This window comes from Oryctolagus cuniculus, chromosome 19 (genome assembly GCF_964237555.1).
Source record: "Oryctolagus cuniculus chromosome 19, mOryCun1.1, whole genome shotgun sequence".
Classification (NCBI taxonomy): Eukaryota; Metazoa; Chordata; class Mammalia; order Lagomorpha; family Leporidae; genus Oryctolagus; species Oryctolagus cuniculus.
The window spans coordinates 8686828-8705486 of record NC_091450.1 but is presented as its reverse complement, the minus strand read 5'-3'; the positions used below and the strand labels follow the sequence as shown (position 1 = coordinate 8705486).

The following is an 18659-nucleotide window of genomic DNA, read 5'->3' as shown; positions in this document are numbered from 1 at the left end:
AGCAGCATCTTACCAATGTCAACTCACTTCACCACTGAGCCTCAATATCCCCATTAAATTAGACAGAAAACCTATTGGTGGGCACCTTGTTCAAAGAGTTTGTTCCTGCTTGTATGGTTTACATGTTTCAGGTGCCACACAGAACATTCTAGGTTCATTCATGGCGTGAATTGTATAGACAGGCTCTTAGATAGCCACTGTTGATCCCCACCTCCTGGTACAATCTGTTTTTTTTTAAATATTTGTTGTTATTTATATGAAAGGCAGAGTCTTTCTCTCTCTCTCTTTCTCTCCCTCATTCTCTCTCTCTCTCTCTCTAACACACACACACACAAACACACACATTTTCCATTCACTGGTTCACTCCCCACACAGACAAAATTGCTGATGTTGGGCCAAGATGAAGCTAAGATCCCAGAATTCCATCTGTCTTTCCCACATGGTAGGGACCCAAGCTCTTTGGCCATCACCTGCTACCTTCCCAGAGTGTGCTTCAATAGGGAACTGCATAGGAAGTGGTGTAGCCAGGACTTGAACTGGCCCTCTGATATGGGATCCTTCTGTTGCAAATGGAACCTTAACCCTGAAGTGGGGTCTTCTACTGAGAGAAGCATTTGAAACACAGAAACATGTACAGTACACAAAATGATAACATTTATTTAAGGGATGATAAAGTAAGGAAACATGAGCATGGGTGGGGAGTGGGCCAGAAGGAGAAAACGGATGGGAGAGGAGTGGAGAGAGCACCTCAGCATCCGTCTCCCAAGAGCAGGACACACTTCTTCCAGTGCTGGCTGCTTTTGAGGTAGAAGTGTGGTGGCTATTCACATGGCACGTGTCCCACCCAGAAGGAAACATGCCCATTAAGGGGCAGTTTATTGGACAAGTAGGATAGAATTACATGGGGTGAGGGCTTCTGACTTGGGACTTCCAGCTCTGTGGCCCTAACCTAGCTACCTGCCTTATCCCATCTCATCCCCCCCGCAGAGATTTCCGACCCTTAATCTTAAGGGGGTGCTGAAGGATGATGATCCGTCTTCTGTAGCTACTTCCTGCTGGCCAGGGGCGTTGTCCCTACCTATCCAGGGTTCGGAAACCTCTTCTTATCTAATTGATCCATCTCATGAGCTGGAAAATTTTCATCTGTCACGGCCAATCGCTGTTGCCCTGCATGGTCATCATCATTTTGAGAAGCTGTCAAATTCTGAAACAGAAAAGTTTGTCAATCAGGATGAGCATAATTGGAAAAAAGATAAATTTCAAGTTGAATCCCCTTCAAGATAGGAGTATATTCCACTGTTTCCCAAAACATGGGCATTGATAGATTGTCTTTGCCCAGATTATAAAACCATCTAGCATAGCCATAAAGACTGCTAGTATCCTTTTCAGTGAATATACAACTGTTAGAGCAGATGCCGCAGTTCCATTAATCACTGCACATGCTCCTAATTTTGCCAGTATGCATTTTATGGCCAGCTAGTTGTCCATGACTGTCTTAGAGCACCCACGGACTCAAGCAATTGCTGTAAAATCTGGCCTGAAGTGTAGGCTCTAGTTTGGCCCACACAATGAACAGATTTTTAAATGGTTCTCTATGGCCTAGCAGGATCTCCTACTATCATACTACAAGAACTATGGAGTTTTCCTCACAACGGCAGCCTCCTGAGAGAATAAGATAGGTAAAACATGTGGGCTATTAAATGTAGCAGGTTCAATATGAAAAAAGCAAAGATTTTACTCACCCTTTTGCCCTTTGAAGATGTATTCGAGATCTTCAACGCATTCACAAGAGTGAGCAGACTTGTTCTCTGTGTGCACCTGTGAAGACTAAAGAGGTAGAACTGAGATCCTTGACAAAGGTACCCAGCTTGGGATGCCCTGAATTTGACTTCAGTAGGAGTGCTGGGAAGCACCTGGTAGGACCCCTTTCATTTAGGCTGCTACTGATCAGAGTTAGAGTCTTTGGTGCAAGTGTCTCTTAAGCCTTGGTCTCCTGGGGACAGGCTGTCATGACTTTTGGGACCTGGCACTGTGAGAATTTTATTACCACAGTCCATTAGCCTCTTGTATAGGAAAAAGATTAATAATAAACTTTTATCTGATCCTGTATCCCTGAGTCAAAGAGAGTGTCAGAGGTGAAGAAGACCTTTTTATATAGCATTTTAGTCAGGCAGCCTTAGGTGCCACTTTGATCCTGAGGGCAATAGGTAAGAATTTAAGCCATGTTTCTGAGGTCTCTTGGCAAAGCTTAGCCAAGATTATCTTAAGAATATGACTAGCTTTTTGAGTTTATATGATGACTAAGGTCTCCAAGGGGCATGGAGATAAGAAAAACCTAAAGCAGTCACTACATGCTGAGGTATTGTCTTTATGACAATATGCAGCCTTTACCCTCCAAACACCCAAGGAACTCGTGGCATTAAACCGCCTCTTCCAAAACAGTGAGAGTCATATATTAATAATCCTCCATTCAGCACATGGCCTTATGACTGAACGGCCACCTCCACTGGCATCCTTCGTGTAGCCTGGTTGAGGAGAACATTCTATGACAGGGCTCGTGTAGTGAGGATATTTAGTGACCAAAAAGCTCAGGTAGTAAAGCTATTTCTAGAACTGCTGTGCAGCAGTGACTTTTGCTGCCTTATCTGCTAGCACATTTCCCTGAATAGCATGGCTATCTGTCTTCTTGTGTCCCCTGCAGTGAATGACAACCACTTTCTAAAGACTCCAGTGCTCCTGAAGGAGAGCCAATATCTCTTCTCCTTATTTAATGGGAGAGTTCTTTGCAGTCAGGAGGGCTCTTCCTTTCCAAATTGCTCCATGTGCATGGAACTCAAGGAAAACAAACTGGAGCCCGTACATTTTAACTCATTAGCTCTTCCTCATTGCAAGGCTATAGTTAAAGCAGTAAGTTTGGCCTTTTTCAATCAAGTTCTAGATGGCAATGTCTGAGATTCTATCACTTGAGTAAGACCCACCATGGCATAACCTGCCTTTTTAACTCCTTACTTCATGCAACTACTGCTGTCAGTAAACCGCTTTGTATCTTGATTTTCTAGAGGTTTTTTAAAACTGTACCCTTAGGAGTGAGTCCACAGGGATGAATGAGGAATCATATACAGCTGAAGTTTCTGTAGAACCTGAGAAGCCAAAAGTGATAATGGCTCTCCACAAGCCCTGTTATGCTTATACATGTGATTCAGATCCCTTGTACTAGTTGTATTGGATACATTACAATGTTTTTATACCCCAATTTGAGGTTCTCAGTTTTAAGCAGCCTGCCTCCAGGGCCCCTGTGGGTTGATCTTTATCTAAGGGCATCTTCATTACTCAATGCCCCTATTAAATTGTTTGAATGAACATGCCTTACATAATCTGGCCATGTGAAGAGTGCTGCTGCTTTCTCAATGGTGCCAACCCACTTGGCAGCAAACACATGTATAGTGGGGCATTTTCCCAGCATCCAACATGAACTTATGGGATGTCATCTCTGCAAGAAACCCATCTCTAGTGGGGCACTGTTCCTCATTCCAGGAGGAAAAGCTCCTGGGTTGTAAAAATAACACAGCCTATGCCTGAAGACCAGCTGCTAGAGTTTGTAAGCCCTGAAGCTTCTGTGCCCTGGACATTCTCTGGGGCTAGGACCAGCATATCTAGAGCTTGTGACCTCAGGTAGCATTGAAACCCATACCTGGGTGTGTATTCCAGGGTGGCAGAAACCAGCATAAAGCTAAGAAGAATTGTAGTGCTGCTGACTAGGTACATGGCTTGCACTAGCTATGGGGTCCACCATGGTCAAGTGGGGCCCATTTCCATCTTCCACCAAAAAGCTGAAGCCACACTTGAGGCTTCCATGGTTGGCAAAATCGCTCCCTCGGCTCCTGATGAGGAACTCCTGCCATGTTAGGAAGTACCGCCTGCTGACAGGGGGTGTGGCACATATACACTGCACACCTGTTTTGAGGACCACGCCAGTCAGATGAAGAGAAGTTTGCTAGCACAAGGTGAGTTGTTTGGCCCATCTGCCCATCTTAATAAGGAAAGCACCATGATTCAAAATCTTAAGACCAAACTTTTCAGCCAGGTGTATTGCATCCAGTAGAAACTAAATGCAAGTTCCAGGTTTTTCAGCAGCGAGAATGAATCTAAAATTTTAAAAACATACTACACACTAGAAACAAAGAATTTGGGCACAAGGCCACAAACTGGCCCACTCTCTTCCCATTTCTCTGTCCAGATCCTCCTTACTAAGACATCTCATAGCCGCCTTTCATCCCCTAATGCTATAACTTAGGAACAAGGTGCCCACAACTGCATCTTAACAGATCTGCCTGAGATCAACAGCAGTGAGACTGAGGGAGACACTTTTGAATTTTCACAAGGAGGTAAAAGCTTAGTACAGCTGAGACAGGGACAAATTAAATTCCACTTACCACTGTTGCATTTTCAGTTCCCTGTTGGGCTTTCTCACACACCTGGCTGGCTCACCCATAAGAAGTGGAGAAAGTGGGGCTGAATGTGTATTCCAGGTCTGTACCTTCTATTTAGAGAGGCATTCTAAGTACAGGCACATATAAACTGCCCAGAATGATGATGTTTATTAAAAGGAGAAAGAACACACATGCATGAGCATAGGTGGGGAGTGGCCAGCAGCATAAACAGCTGGGGGAGGGGAATGGGAGAGGCAGCACCTCCTTCTGTCCTGGTCTCCAGCTGAAGAGCTTGCTTTTCCCAGTGTTGCTGGTGTATGAGGTCAGAAGGTAAGTGGCTACTCACTTGGCCCCTCACCCTCAGATCACAGGGAAAGGAGACGTGTCCCAGGAAGGGTTGTTTGGTGGACAAGTAGGCTAGAACTGCAGGGGGCAAGGGCTCAGTGACTTCCAGCTCCATGGTCTGAACCTGGCTACATGCTTTGTCCCATCACTTTTTCAACCCCCCACCCTTGAGTTTGTAGGACCTGGGATGTGCCCCTAACAAACATAAAACAGAAAGCTATGGGATGCAGTTCACCAAATAATTAAACATTGTGGCAGGCAAATGGGCCAAGCAGCTAAAACACTACTTGGGAGGTCTGCATCCACATCCAAGTGCCTGGACTCTAGACTAAGTTAAGGTCCCCAGTCCATCTTTCTGCTCATGTGCACCCTGGAAGGCAGCAGGTGAAGGCTCACATACTTGAGTTCTTTTCACTCCCTTGAGGGACCAGAATGGAGCTCCAAGTTCTGGGCTTCAGCCTGGCCCAGCCATGGCTGTTGTGAGCATTTGGGGAGTGCAGGAGAAGATGGAAGATACCTCTCTCTCTCTCTCTCAGTCTCCCTTTCACTCTCTGCTTTTGCCTCTGTACATTTGCCTTTCAAATTAATATTTTTTAAAATTAAAAATAAATATAAGGTATTTCCTTATAACCAAAAAAAAAAAAGATTTATTGATTTGAAAGGCAAAGCCTGTGGCAGGGAGTGGGAGGAGAGTGACAGAGACAGGGACAAGAGAGAGACTCCTCCATCTACTGCTTCACCTCCCGAATGACCAGAACAGACAAGCTGGGCCAGGCCAGAGGCAGGAACTTCTGAGTTTCCCATGTAGGTGACAGGGGCCCAAGTACTTGAGACAACCTTCATGCCTTTCCCAGATGCATTAGCGGGGAGCTGGATTGGAAGTAGAGCAGCTGGAACATGAACTGACTCCAATATGGAGTGTGGGTGTTCCAAGTGGTGGCTTAACCTGCTACACCACAAAAGAGAACTGCCACCCAAATTTTTAAACATGGAATTATCAAGTAGTCCATCTAGGTATGTATACATCTAGGTGTATATATATCTAGGCATATGACTCCAAGAATTGGAAACAGGGTGGGTGTTGTGGTGTAGCCAATTAAACTGCCACTTGGGAGGTCCACATCCCATACTGGAGTGTCTGGTTCCAGTCTTGGCTAATAGGCTTTCAATTCAGCTTCCTGCTAACACTCATGGGAAGGCAACAGATTATGGCTCCAGTCCTTGGCCTCTGTCAACTATGTGGGAGACCTAGATGGAGTGCAGGGCTCCTGGCTTTATCCTGGCCTGCCTTCACTGTAGTGGCCATCTGGGGAGTGAGGCAGAGATCTCTTTCAGTCACTGTGTCTTTCAAATATGTAAGCACATATATAATAAAAGAATTGAAGACAGGGGCTCAAGGAGTAATTTGTACCCATGTTCACAGTAGCATTATTCACATTACCCCAATATGCAAACAACCCATGGGACCATCCAAAGAAAATGAGTGTGGAAAAACAATGTGGTCCAACTGAACCACAGAGTATTATTCAGCCTTTCAAAGGCAGGATATTCTGACACTTGCTACTGCAAGCATGAATCCTGAGGACTGGATACTACAAGCCAGCCACAGAAAGACAAACACCAAGGGCAGGCAGTTAAGATGCTTGCATACCATGTCAGTTACTGGGTTTCACTCTCAGCTCTGGCTCCTGACTCCAACTTTCTGCTGTTGCAGACAGGGAAGTAGCAGCTGATGGCTCATGTGATTGGCTTCATTCCATGCACTTGAGAGGCCTGAACTGATTTCCCACTCCTGGCTTCAGCCTAGTCCAGTACTCACCATTACAGGCCTGCAAGGAGTGAACCAGCTGATGGGAGCTCTGCCTGTCTCTCTGCCTCTCAAAGAGCAAATACAATGAAATTTTAATGAGAGAGCAAATACTGCATAATACTTGAGATAGAGTTGTCCCATTCATTGAGACAGGAGTAGACCTGGGGGTGCCAGAGGCTGGGGAGGGGGATGGGGAGTGTTTCATGTGGAGGAGTGTTGGTGATGTGCACACAACCCTGTGAATGCTCTTCATGCCACTGTACTGTATACTTGAAAAGGGTTAAAATAGTAACATTTGTGTTTTGTTTTATTAGAATGATTTAAAAGGTAAAAGAATCTCCACCCAATATCTATCAATGCAGACCAAAATTACTCAATTTGACTATAGCTGCCAATACTAGGCTGGACTTGACAGTGACCCCAGACATCATATACCTAAGTGGGCCACTGGGGCCAGCAGCTGCCAATCATCCCCCAAGCAGCCAGTGGCCCCTGCACACATCCCAAAACAGGATGGGAGACTATTTGAGTATAACCTGAGAGTCCAGTACATTCATGCTAGAAGGCAGGCTTATCTTCCACACGTACCTGGGGATGGATGCATCCAAGCAGGGTTTCCCTGAGCAAGCACATGGCTGGATTTGTCATCCCAGAAACTCCAGACCTCACTGTGTCACAAGGACTTTTCAGAGCCAGCCTCCTCCCAAACTTTTTTAGTAGTAACCAGGGCTCAGAATGTGGGAGTTACTTGCCCAGTGAAGGCAAGGTTTGTACAGCTCTTGGAAGTCCCAGGGCCTGGTCTCTTTGTTCCTTTTTTCTACTTTTTATAGAATCAGGGAGATGTTTATGCATACGGTTCTTGGTAAGTCCTGCTGAATGCACACAGTGTGACTCTGTCCTCAGAATCCAGATAGAGAAAGGTCCCTGAGGCTGGCACTGTGCCCCAGTATGTTATGCCTCTTCTAAAGGAGCTTCTATAGTAAGTCCTTATACGTGGATACATTCACTACAGCGTTTCAATATCAGGTGTCTGTTTTTCTGGTGGCTAGCATATGGTTATGGAGGCTAACCAATAAAAATGTTATTCTGCTGACTACTTGAACCATGTGACAACCGAGAAATGCACTGACCTGACCACTGAAATCAGGTTATGCTCACCTGATCAGCTGCTAAGCACGTGAGACACAGGACCTTGTGATGTGGTCTGGTCTGACACCTGATCCTAGCTCCTCCTATGAGACCCATTGCCTTCACTCCCTGCCTGTTATATCTTACTGCCTCCCCACAATCCCTCCTGCCAGCCAGGGATCATAACTTCCTCTTGGGATTTCCAGTGAATGAAGCTACGGGGCCACCTTTCTCCACTGAATTCAGAGGTCTTCCTCTGGGTCTGGCAGGATACAACACACCCGCAGAAGGCAGTTCACCATCCTCCTGCAGACCCCCCGGCGGCCCTTGCTCTTGTCAGCTTTAGCAGGCGAGGTCCCTGCCTCCTCGTCCTGTTGATTTTCTGGGAGGCTCTCGTTCTCTGCCACTCTCTGGGAACAGCTCCTGTCTGCTAAGTGGTCCTCACTGCTGTTGGAGCTGAGAGTGGATATGGAAGACACGGGGCTGTTGTACCGGAGGACTGGCCAGGGAATGTAGGTCTTCCTCCTTATCCCAGGTTGGGGACCATCTGTCTTCTCAGCCTCACTGCTGGTGATGCTGATGGTGGCTATGGAGGACAAGGAGCTGTTGTAGCTGAGGACTGGCCCAGGAATGTAGGTCCTCCTCCTTATGACAGGGTGGGGACTATCTGACCTGTGGGCCTCATTGCTGCTGGTGTTGAGAGTGGACACAGAGGACACGGGGCTGTTGTACCTGAGGACTGGGCATGGAGTGTGGATCATCATCATGCCAGGTGGGGAACCGTCCATCCTGCGGGCTCCGTGGCAGGCATTTAGCCCTGACGACTGGTCACCTTCGGGCAGCACTGGGGACATGGCGCTGGCTTGGAGACTGGGTGTCAGGGAGGCTGCTTTATGGCTCAGCTGAAAGCCCAGCTCCACCAGGTAGTTTTGGGCCTCAGCATCCTCCGGAGATGCTAGAAGCTCCACTTCAGTGAGCTCAGGTCTTGCTGCTCCACGGAAGCCCTCCTGGGATTTCCCCCAGCTCAGAGCAGGGGACAAGCAGCCATCCTCCTCCTCACGGCCCAGCTGGAAGAGAAGGCCTGAGAGGTATTTCAGACCTTCAGTAACATGCGAAGGACCTGGGAGCCCCATGTAAATTTCACTTCCTCCTCCTCTGAGGTCAGCCTTTAGCTGGGCCCACAGGGGGCCGTCCTGTTCTCTGAGGCCCTCCTGAGAGCTCAGGCTCTCCACACTGTCACTGAGGTCCTCGTCCTCGGTTGAACTCACAGACTGTTCAGCTGTGTCCTCACTCAGTTTGGGCCCTTTCTGCTCCATGCTGAGCCACTTGTGGCCCATAGCATCTGCCACTGTGGGCCTCTCAGCAGGGTCGTAGGTCATCAGCCAGTCCAGCAGCTGCTCCAGTTCCCCGCTTATAGAGGAGGGGACTAGGTAAGAGCCAGCCAGGATGGCTTCCTTCAGGCAGGCAAAGCTCTCCCCTTCAAAGGGCAGCCACCCTTTCACCATGGTGTATAGGAGCACGCCCAGGCTCCACACGTCCGCCTTGTACCCATCGAATTCCTTACCTAAGAATTCTTCTGGGGCACAGTATTGAAGGCTGCCACACAATGAACTGAGTTGTTGACCTTCATTCAGCTTTTGGCTTAAGCCAAAGTCAATTAGCTTAATGCACATGTTTCTGTCCACAAGGAGATTTTCTAATTTTATATCTCTGTGGACAATGTGCTGCTTATGGCAGTATTCCACAGCTTCTAGGGTCTGACTGAAGTACCAACACGCCTCTTGTTCCTGCAGGTGACCGCGCACTGCCACTAACTTTCCAAGGTCCCCCACGCTAATATATTCCATGAACAGGTAGGCTTTTTCTGCAGTGTAGTCTACCTGCATTAGCTTGACAATGTGAGGGTGATGCAGAGAATTCATAATCTCTGCTTCTACCCTTGCCTGTGGGAACTCGGAGGAATCCCCATGCCCTCTGGCAATGATCTTCACAGCCAACATGGTCCCACTCTCCATATGGCGGGCCAGCTTCACCTTGCCAAAGCTGCCCTTGCCAAGGGTTCTGAGGACCTCATATCCCCGGAACACCTCCTCCTCTGTGTGTGAGGATCTGTCACCACTCATTGTGGGGGTATCTTTGTGTCTAGTGTACTGGGAGTAACACTAGCTAGTCTCCTACAGCACCTACGGTGACCTGGCAATCCAATGAGAAAGAAACAAATGAATAAGTCAATATGTTAATACTACTAACAGGTAACACTACATTTACTATACTACAGACTAATTCTATTCACTATACGCATATTACTAATATAACAAGAAAAAGAGAAAAAGAAAAGATATTTAAATTAAATACACAGAGATATAAAGAGATAAAAAATTGAGTTGGGGGAGGAAAACTAACATAAAAATTAAAAAATAAAGCTCTTAAAGAACAAATAGACAAAAAAACTGTATATGAACTTCACTGTACTAATCAATAAGACCAATTCTAATTCACTATGTGATATTATGAACACAACAAAAAAATGAGATTTTTAAATAAAGTACACACAGATAAAAAAGCAAAAATTTGGGCCGGCGCCGTGGCTCAATAGGCTAATCCTCCACCTTGCGGCGCCGGCACACCGGGTTCTAGTCCCGGTCGGGGTGCCGGATTCTGTCCCGGTTGCCCCTCTTCCAGGCCAGCTCTCTGCTATGGCCAGGGAGTGCAGTGGAGGATGGCCCAGGTGCTTGGGCCCTGCACCCCATGGGAGACCAGGAAAAAGCACCTGGATCCTGGCTCCTGCCATCGGATCAGCGCGGTGCGCCGGCTGCAGCGGCGGCCATTGGAGGGTGAACCAACGGCAAAGGAAGACCTTTCTCTCTCTGTCTCTCTCACACTGTCCACTCTGCCTGTCAAAAAAATAAAAAAAAAAAAAAAAGCAAAAATTTGAGGGGGAGAAAAGAGGAAAAATCAAAAAGAAAAAAAGAACAAAATAAACAGTACTGAAAAGAAAAGACAAAACAACAGTATATGAACTACACTAATTATTAAGATTAATTCTATTCACTATGCTAATATTTTGAAGAAACACTATATATGAATTACACGATACTAATCAGTGAATCAAACAAAATAATCAAGCGACAAAACAAAAACATGGAAAACCATAACAGAAAGTAAAGCACCAATTCTTATAACTAAACTTATAATACTAATCCTCCTATGTAAATAAAGTGATTATAGATGAGAAATAATTAAAAAGGTGAGATACACAAGAATTAATTAGAAAATGAAAACAGAAAATAATTGAAGAAGTGATAAGAGAAATCAAAAAGAAATGATATTTTAAATAAAATACACACAGATAAAAAGCAAAAATTTGTGGGGGAGAAAAGAGGAAAAACAAAAAACTAACAAAATAAACAGCACTAAAAAGAACAGATAAAAAAACAGGATATGAACTACACTAATTATTAAGATTAATTCTATTCACTATGCTAATATTTCGAACAAACACTATATGTGAATTACACTATACTAATCAGTGAGTCAAACACAATAATCAAAAGTGACATAACAAAAACAAATGAATGAAATAAACATGATAATAATAATAAATAAATAAAATGAAAGAAACAAATGAATAAGTGAACTAAGAGGTAACACTACTTTACTGTACTACAGATTAATTCTATTCACTATACTCATATTACTAATATAACAAGAAAAAGAAAAGATATTTAAATTAAATACACAGAGATAAAAAGAAAAAAAATTGAGTTGGAGAAAACTAACAATAAAAAATAAAAAAATAAAGCTCTTAAAGAACAAGTAGACAAAAAACTGTATATGAACTTCACTGTACTAATCAATAAGACCAATTCTAATTCACTATGTGATATTATGAACACAACAAGAGAAATGAAAAAAGAAATGAGATTTTTAAATAAAATACACACAGATAAAAAGCAAAAATTTGTGGGGAAGAAAAGAGGGAAAACAAAACAAAAAAAAGAACAAAAGAAACAGCACTAAAAAGAACAGACAAAACTGAAGAGCCAAAGTGACTCTATTTTGAAACAATAAAAAGCAGCCTCTGTTTCCCATAGCAGACCCGAGTCCTTGTACAAGCAGGCATTCAGGCATTACGGAGATATCAAAGCTTACCAAGGACAGCTAGCTCAGCAGACCAAGGGCAGCTCAGTAGAGACTACCAAATGAGGTAACTTCCTGAGCCCAAGCCAAATAGAAACCCCCCCTACCCTGCCCAATCAGAAAAGGCCCCGCACCTTAAGCCCTTGTTGATGTATCTCCCCTTTAAAAGTGTCCCCAAACAAAGACCTGGGCCTTTCCTCCTTCCTCCGCTGCGCCGGTTGGTTGGATGAGGTCCCTGTTGCGGCTTTTACCTTTTTAATAAAAACCTTGCTTTTGGATTTTAGTGTGATGGGTTGCTGATAACTTCTTGGGCATATCAAATAATATCTTGGGCATATCTGGGCATAACAAAAAAACAGTATATGAAGTACACTAATTATTAAGATTAATTCTATTCACTATGCTAATATTTTGAACAAACACTATATATGAATTACACTATACTAATCAGTGATTCAAACAAAATAATCAAAAGTGACAAAACAGAAACATGGAAAACTGTCACAGAAAGTAAAACACCAACTCTTATAACTAAACTTACAATACTAATACTCCTATGTAAAGAAAGTGATTACAGATGAGAAAAAGAAGGTGAGATACACAAGAATTAAAGAATTAGAAAATGAAAACAGAAAATAAATAGAAGAAATGACAAGAGAAATCAAGAGAGAAATGAGGAGATAGTTAAATAAAATAAAAATGCACAGATAAGAAGTAAAAGATTGTGGGGGAAGGGAGAGGACAAAATGAACAGAATAATAAAAGAACAAAATAAACAACACACTAACAAGAAATAGACAAAACAGCAAAAACAACAAAATATGGAAAAACACGTAGCTTTGTCCAAGTCTCGCCGGTCAGCATCCAACTGCTTCCTGGAAAAAACGGACAAAATCCTCCACCCAGCCAGGGATTCAAACAGGCAGTTGGAATGACATCACAGTGTGCCTTCCAATGTCAGAGCAAGAAATGGACCAATCACAGTTGGTGATACTCCACGGCAGTTTCCAGGAGTATCTGTCCATTTGATTAAAGAGGAAGTACCCCCAAAAGATCTTTGCTTAGGTTATTGATAGGAATTGATATTTATTTTTTGCAAAATTAGCACATGTAGAATGTTCCAATTACCTCCTAAAGTCTACACCCCAAATAGCCTTTCCTTCCTCTGTAACATCTGAGTGATAGGTCTCAACATGATGGGATCACTTTCCCGGCATCATGACACTACCACAAAATGTTCTGTTGCCCGTGACATCTTGGTGCATTGTTCATATCTGTAGAGCTGAGAGGGAGGTGTCTTCCATCACTTCCCCTATGTTCATGAGCAGATTGCTCATCGGAATCCCTGGAGGACCACAAGGCAGTGGGCTGATGTGGTGCAGTGCAGAAGGCAATACAAAAATCACAAACTGAGGAATCTGTAGCCTGCAAAGCTATGTTTCAAATTGTAGGGAGAAAAGCAAGACATTCCCAGAGATGTCAGTGCTTTTTTGCTATTGTAACAAGACCTTGTCTTGGGTATTTGAAAATTTTCACACTGTTCTCAAGGCTGGGGAGAGTAAAATTGAGGACCAGCAGATCCAGTAATTGAAAGGGCTCACTTTCTGCTTCTATGTTGGTGCCCTCTTCAAAAAATTGATAATGAAAGGGAAGGCTGGAGGCCTGCTATTTACCATATGTGTAAGAGTTGAAAGGGAGCATTGTACCCCTTTAAACACACCAGTATGACTGAGTTCAACATGCAAACATTAGGAAAAAGGTGGCCCCTTTTTGAAGTGTCCTCACAAGGTGGAAGAGTGAATGGACCCCTCCAAAGTCCTTGCAGAAAGTCCCTCATCCTGGGTCTCATGTTGAGGTGCATCCCTCTACGTGCACCACATTAAGCTGCACTCTGCTGCCGGCATCTCTCTATGTGTGCTTTAAGGATTCAATAAATTGTGGGGCTATGGAATGATACAATGAAGTTTGCGGTTTAGGAAAGTTCCTCTTGGGATGTTAATGCAGAACCTATAGTTAAAACCTCTTCAAGGAACAGGTCATCAAGGAGGGAGGTGCCTTTCTCTGAAGGGAGGAAGGAACCCCCACTGTGATATGGCCTTGGCTAAACAAGTTCAGAGTTGGTGAACTCAAGGGGCTTCCATAGCCTAGACAGCTCATAGCAAGAGTCTCGGGTGATTGCTGACATCATAAATATGAGTGCCAATTGTTAAATCAACAACAGGAGTCACTGAGTACAGGCTCCCCACGTAGGATCTCTGTCCTTAATGTGTTTTACTATGAAACTTAAAAACAACACTACTAGTCGAACAATGCCCTATACCTTGTGTGGTTGTGTGAGTGCAGCCTGTTGAAATCCTTGCTTAGTGTATACTAAGTTGATCTTGTGTATATGAAGGTAATTGAAAATGAAACTCAATGAAGGGCAGGATGGGAGAGGGAGCGGGAGAGGGAAGGGCCGCAGGAGGGAGGGAGGTTGGGGGGGAGCCACAACAATACAAAAGTTGCATTTGGAAATTCACATTTACTAAATAAAAAAAAACAATAAAAAATGAGAAAAAAGAGAATGCAAAATAGAGGCAAATTAATGTACAATTAAATAATGAATGAATGTCTGAAAAATGAACCACCTTATTAACATTAATTAAACAAATAGACACAATTATTCATCTGATAAGTGAGTAAAAGTTGAATTTTAAGAATAGACAGTTTGGTGAAGAAAATGGCGATACTTCTAAGGTCTGGAAAAAGAGGATATACACTCTCACCAATTTTATTCAGTAAAGTACTGAAAATTTTAACCACAGAAATGGAAAAAGAAAGAATGCATGCAAATGGGAAAGTAGGAAGTGAAATCATCCATGTTTGCAGGTGATATTATTCTACATATTTAGAGAAGCTTAAAGACTCCAGTAAAATACTGTTACAACTGATATTATTACTGATACTATTTCAACAAATTCAGTAAAGTTGTAGAACACAAAATCAACATGCAGAAATCAAAAGCACTTTTATAAATCAATAATGAAGCTGCTGAGATAGTAATTATAAGAACAATCCCATTCTTAACAGTTAAAATGAATAAAATGAAATATCCTGGAATAAATTTAACCAAGAATGTGAAAGAATTCTACAATGGAAATAGTAATATAACACTGATATAAGAAATCAAAGACCCACACAAAAAAATTTAAAGACCTTCAGGGCCTGCACAGTGGCTTAGTGGGTAAAGCCACCGTTTGCAGTGCCAGCATCCCACATGGGGGAGTTCAAGTCCCGGCAACTCCATTTCCCATTCAGCTCTCTGCTATGGCCTGGGAAAGCAGTAGAAGATGGCACAAGTCCTTGGGCCCCTGCACCAGCATAGGAGACCCAGAAGAAGCTCATAGCTCCTGGCTTTGGATCAGTGCAGCTCCAGCCATGTGGCCAATTGGGGAATGAACCAGTGGACAGAAGACCTCTCTCTCTCTTTGCCTCTCCTCTCTCTGTGTAACTCCAGCTTTCAAATAAATAAATAAATATTTTTAAAATGTAACAACAACAAAAAAAAAACCTCTTCAAGACTGGATCCACTAAGAGGCCCTGAAGTGATAAAGACCTGGAGCCTAGGTCACAGACCAAACTGACTGAACAGAGGGAATGAGAGAGCTAGAAGCCCCCATGGTGACTCTTCTAAAATGACTGAAAAACACAGAAGTGCACCTTAGAGAAATTTCTTTGAGAATGAATAGTTATGAATATCCATAATGAAGAAGACACTCAAGAATCTAAATACAAAAAATTATCTGATTATAAAATGGGGAAATAACCTGTACAGATATTCTGAAATCAGGATTCACAAACAACCTACAAGAATATGGAAAAAGATATGTCATTAATCATCAGGGAACTGCAAATCAAAGTCAACATCTCATTCCAGTTAGAACAGTTTGATCAAAAAGATAAAAATAACAAATGCTGGTGAGGGTGTGGGGAAAGGGGATCTCTTCGTAGGAATGGAAATGACTATCACTATTTTGGAAAACTATGTGGCCAATCCTGAGAAACCCAGAAACGGAACTGCTATATGCTCCAGCTCTCCTACTACTGGGTGTGTATCTATGAGCTGAAAGTATGTTGAAGAGACGTGTGCACCATGTTTAGTGTTGTACTATTCACAGTGACCACAATGTAGAATCAGGTGCTCATCAGCTGGAGAATGGATAGACCAAATGTGATATACACATGCAAAGGAATGTTAAAAGGGAATGAAATTCTATCTTTTGCTGTAACCTGATGGAACTTTCAGGCAATGTGTTCAATGAAATAAGCCTGTCACAGAGAAAGACAAATACCACAGTTGTCACTATGTGTGGAAGTGGAAAAGTCGATCACAGATATGTGGGGAATACAACAGTGGTTACCAGAGCCTGGAGAGGGTGCAGGGTGGGAGGGAAGCAGAGGTGAGGGTTAGTGGGTACAGGGGTGCACCTGAATAGAGGGAATAACTTCCAGTGTTCTACAGCACAGCAAGGTAACTGTGGATGACCACAGCTGAGTATTTCCAAATAGCTACTAAAACAATTTTCAATGTTCTCAACACAAAAAATGATACAGGTATAAAATATGCCAATAACCTGTGCATGTGTGCAATTGCCTGTGCAATACACATGCCCATTATCCTGATCTGATCACTTCACTTTTTAGGCATGGTAGGAAATTGTACTGTATTTTCATAAATACGAAAGTTACTATGTCCATAAAAATAAAAGTATATTTAAAAAAAACCAGATGGCCACTGTCTCCACTCTTGCTTCCTTGTTCTTACATGGCCAGGGGGCCTTCACCTGATGCCATGCTCTATGGACATGGTAGTCACCAGAATTATGAACCAAATAAACTTTTCCTTCATAAGGTGCTCAGCCTCAAGTATATTATTAAGGCAGCACTAAACAGATCAAGGTAAGGCCTGAAACCTGGCTCTGAACTCATGCAGTGGCTAGGAGTTGACCCTTAAGTGTACTTTCCTGTGCCCGAGCCCTCCTCTTGGTCTCCTGAAGTGCCACACAGACCTGCTGCCCATCACCAGCCCCAGGCCCCTCTGCAATACCAGGCTGCAATACGCGGCCCTTCCCTGGGTCTTGCTGGTGGGTTTTCCTGTTTCCCTTTCCCTTGCATCTTTGGTTGTTTAGCCCTTCCTGAGGCTGTCAGGGTAGTGCACACAGCCATGCAGATCCCAGCTCCCTGGACATCTGTCCAGGCTGACTTCCACCCTTCCTTCTCCAAAGCTCTAAGCTTCTGCAGCTCAAGACAGTTTCTGATTCCCCTATCCCTGCCCTTTGGGGTCAAAAGCTTGCTACAACTGAAAATGCCTCAAACTCAGGGAGATTAGAAACTGCCATGGAGTAGTGAGCAGTAGCCTCTTGGATTTGCCCAGTGATGCCTGTGTAGTTGGCCCACAGAAGCCCCAGGCCCACTAGGGATATCAGCCCACTGGACACTCAGCAGACAGATGCTGAAGAGCACCCCGAGGCAGGTAATGGTACAATTCTGTTGCCCCATCCTCACTGCCACCCAGCCCCAGCCAAAGATCATGTGAGCCCTTCCAGAGCACCCCCATCTCCAACCACCAGTTGTGTAGGGGTGGGTCCCTGCACCCACTTCTCTCAACCCCCAAAGATGACTGTGCACCATCCAGTGTGCACGTGCACATACTATGCAGTATGTAGCACGTAGTGTGTGGTGTACACTGCTCTCTGTTGTCTGCCATGACTTTGGGATTGAACAAGTTGACTGCCCTTTGCATGTTCAGTAACCCCCACCCCATGCATCTCATCCTTAGCTCACTGCTTCCTTAGCTATCAGGATCCCAAGGAGATATAGTATCACAAAGCTCTTTCTGTTTGTGACTGACTGTCTAAAGGTAGTTGACGCGGAAGAAAATTCAATGGCCTGGGACCGTCAGAAAGAGCAGGACTCAGCTGACATGAAATTGATTTCAGAAATAAACAGAATGAAGAAATGTACAGGATCCACCTGGCAGCAGAGGCCATCTGAGCATGTGACAGTCCCCAGTAAGACACCTGCATTCATTCACACACCTCTGAGGTGTTTCCTGAGCAACTTGAATGGGGCAGGCAGGTTCTAACAGGTAAAGACCATCATTCCCCTCCCCCTTAAGGAGCTGACATTTCACAGTAGATGGAGACAAACCAGAATCCAGTTAGCAGAAACACTAAAGCTATTTCAAACTGTGTGCTATGAAAAACATAAGCCGGGGAAATCAGGTAAAGTCCAACATGTGCTTGAGTGGGGATGAGCTCCTGAAGACTCCTCCAGGAAACAACAATATGGAAGCCCAGGGCCAAACTTGGAGGGCAGGCTCTGGACAGAGGAAAGAGAGGGTGCCAGGGACTAAAGGTGGAAAAGCAACATTGGAGGGTCAAGGCACAGCCCCATTGTCCACTCAGGTGTGGAGTCAGAATCCAGGGAGGGGGGACAACCTTCAGGGAGATGGAAACACTCTACATCTCCACGTGGGTCAGAGTAGCACAGAGGTCGATATTTGTTCGATCTGAGGAGTTTTTATTGCACTAATTTACACCTTAATACAAGGATCAAAGTCATGAGGAATAGGTACTCAAAAGTCCCACTGTGGTAATATGGCTGTTCTCCTTTCCAGACCACTGCCATAAATTATATTGAGTTCATTTTTCCTCCCATGTTTTATGATTTTAAAACATCACATCCCTGAGATAGCATTGCAGATGAAGTGTTCAAAATGCAAACGCTGAAACAATGGTTAAGATTTTCTTTGGAACACCCTCGTT

At 44.0% G+C, this 18659-nt stretch overlaps 1 protein-coding gene across 2 annotated transcripts; it reads right to left on the bottom strand.

Annotated features, from left to right (window-relative positions):
- Positions 1-3231: 3231 nt before the first annotated feature.
- Positions 3232-14318, bottom strand: LOC127488693 (serine/threonine-protein kinase MARK2-like). Of its 2 annotated transcripts, none has more exons than XM_070064917.1 (2): positions 11988-14318; positions 3232-9906 (listed from the first exon to the last, which is right to left on the bottom strand). In XM_070064917.1, the coding sequence occupies exon 2, from the start codon at positions 9834-9836 to the stop codon at positions 7956-7958; it is 1881 nt and encodes a 626-aa protein (XP_069921018.1). In that variant the 5' UTR covers positions 9837-9906; positions 11988-14318; the 3' UTR covers positions 3232-7955. The 2 variants fall into 2 exon arrangements, with proteins under 2 accessions (XP_069921018.1, XP_069921019.1); XM_070064918.1 differs by having other exon boundaries at positions 12105-14318.
- Positions 14319-18659: the final 4341 nt, after the last annotated feature.

Coding starts and splice junctions, on each gene's coding strand:
- LOC127488693 (XM_070064917.1), bottom strand. CDS start 9,836: ATGAGTGGTGACAGATCCTCACACACAGAGGAGGAGGTGTTCCGGGGA.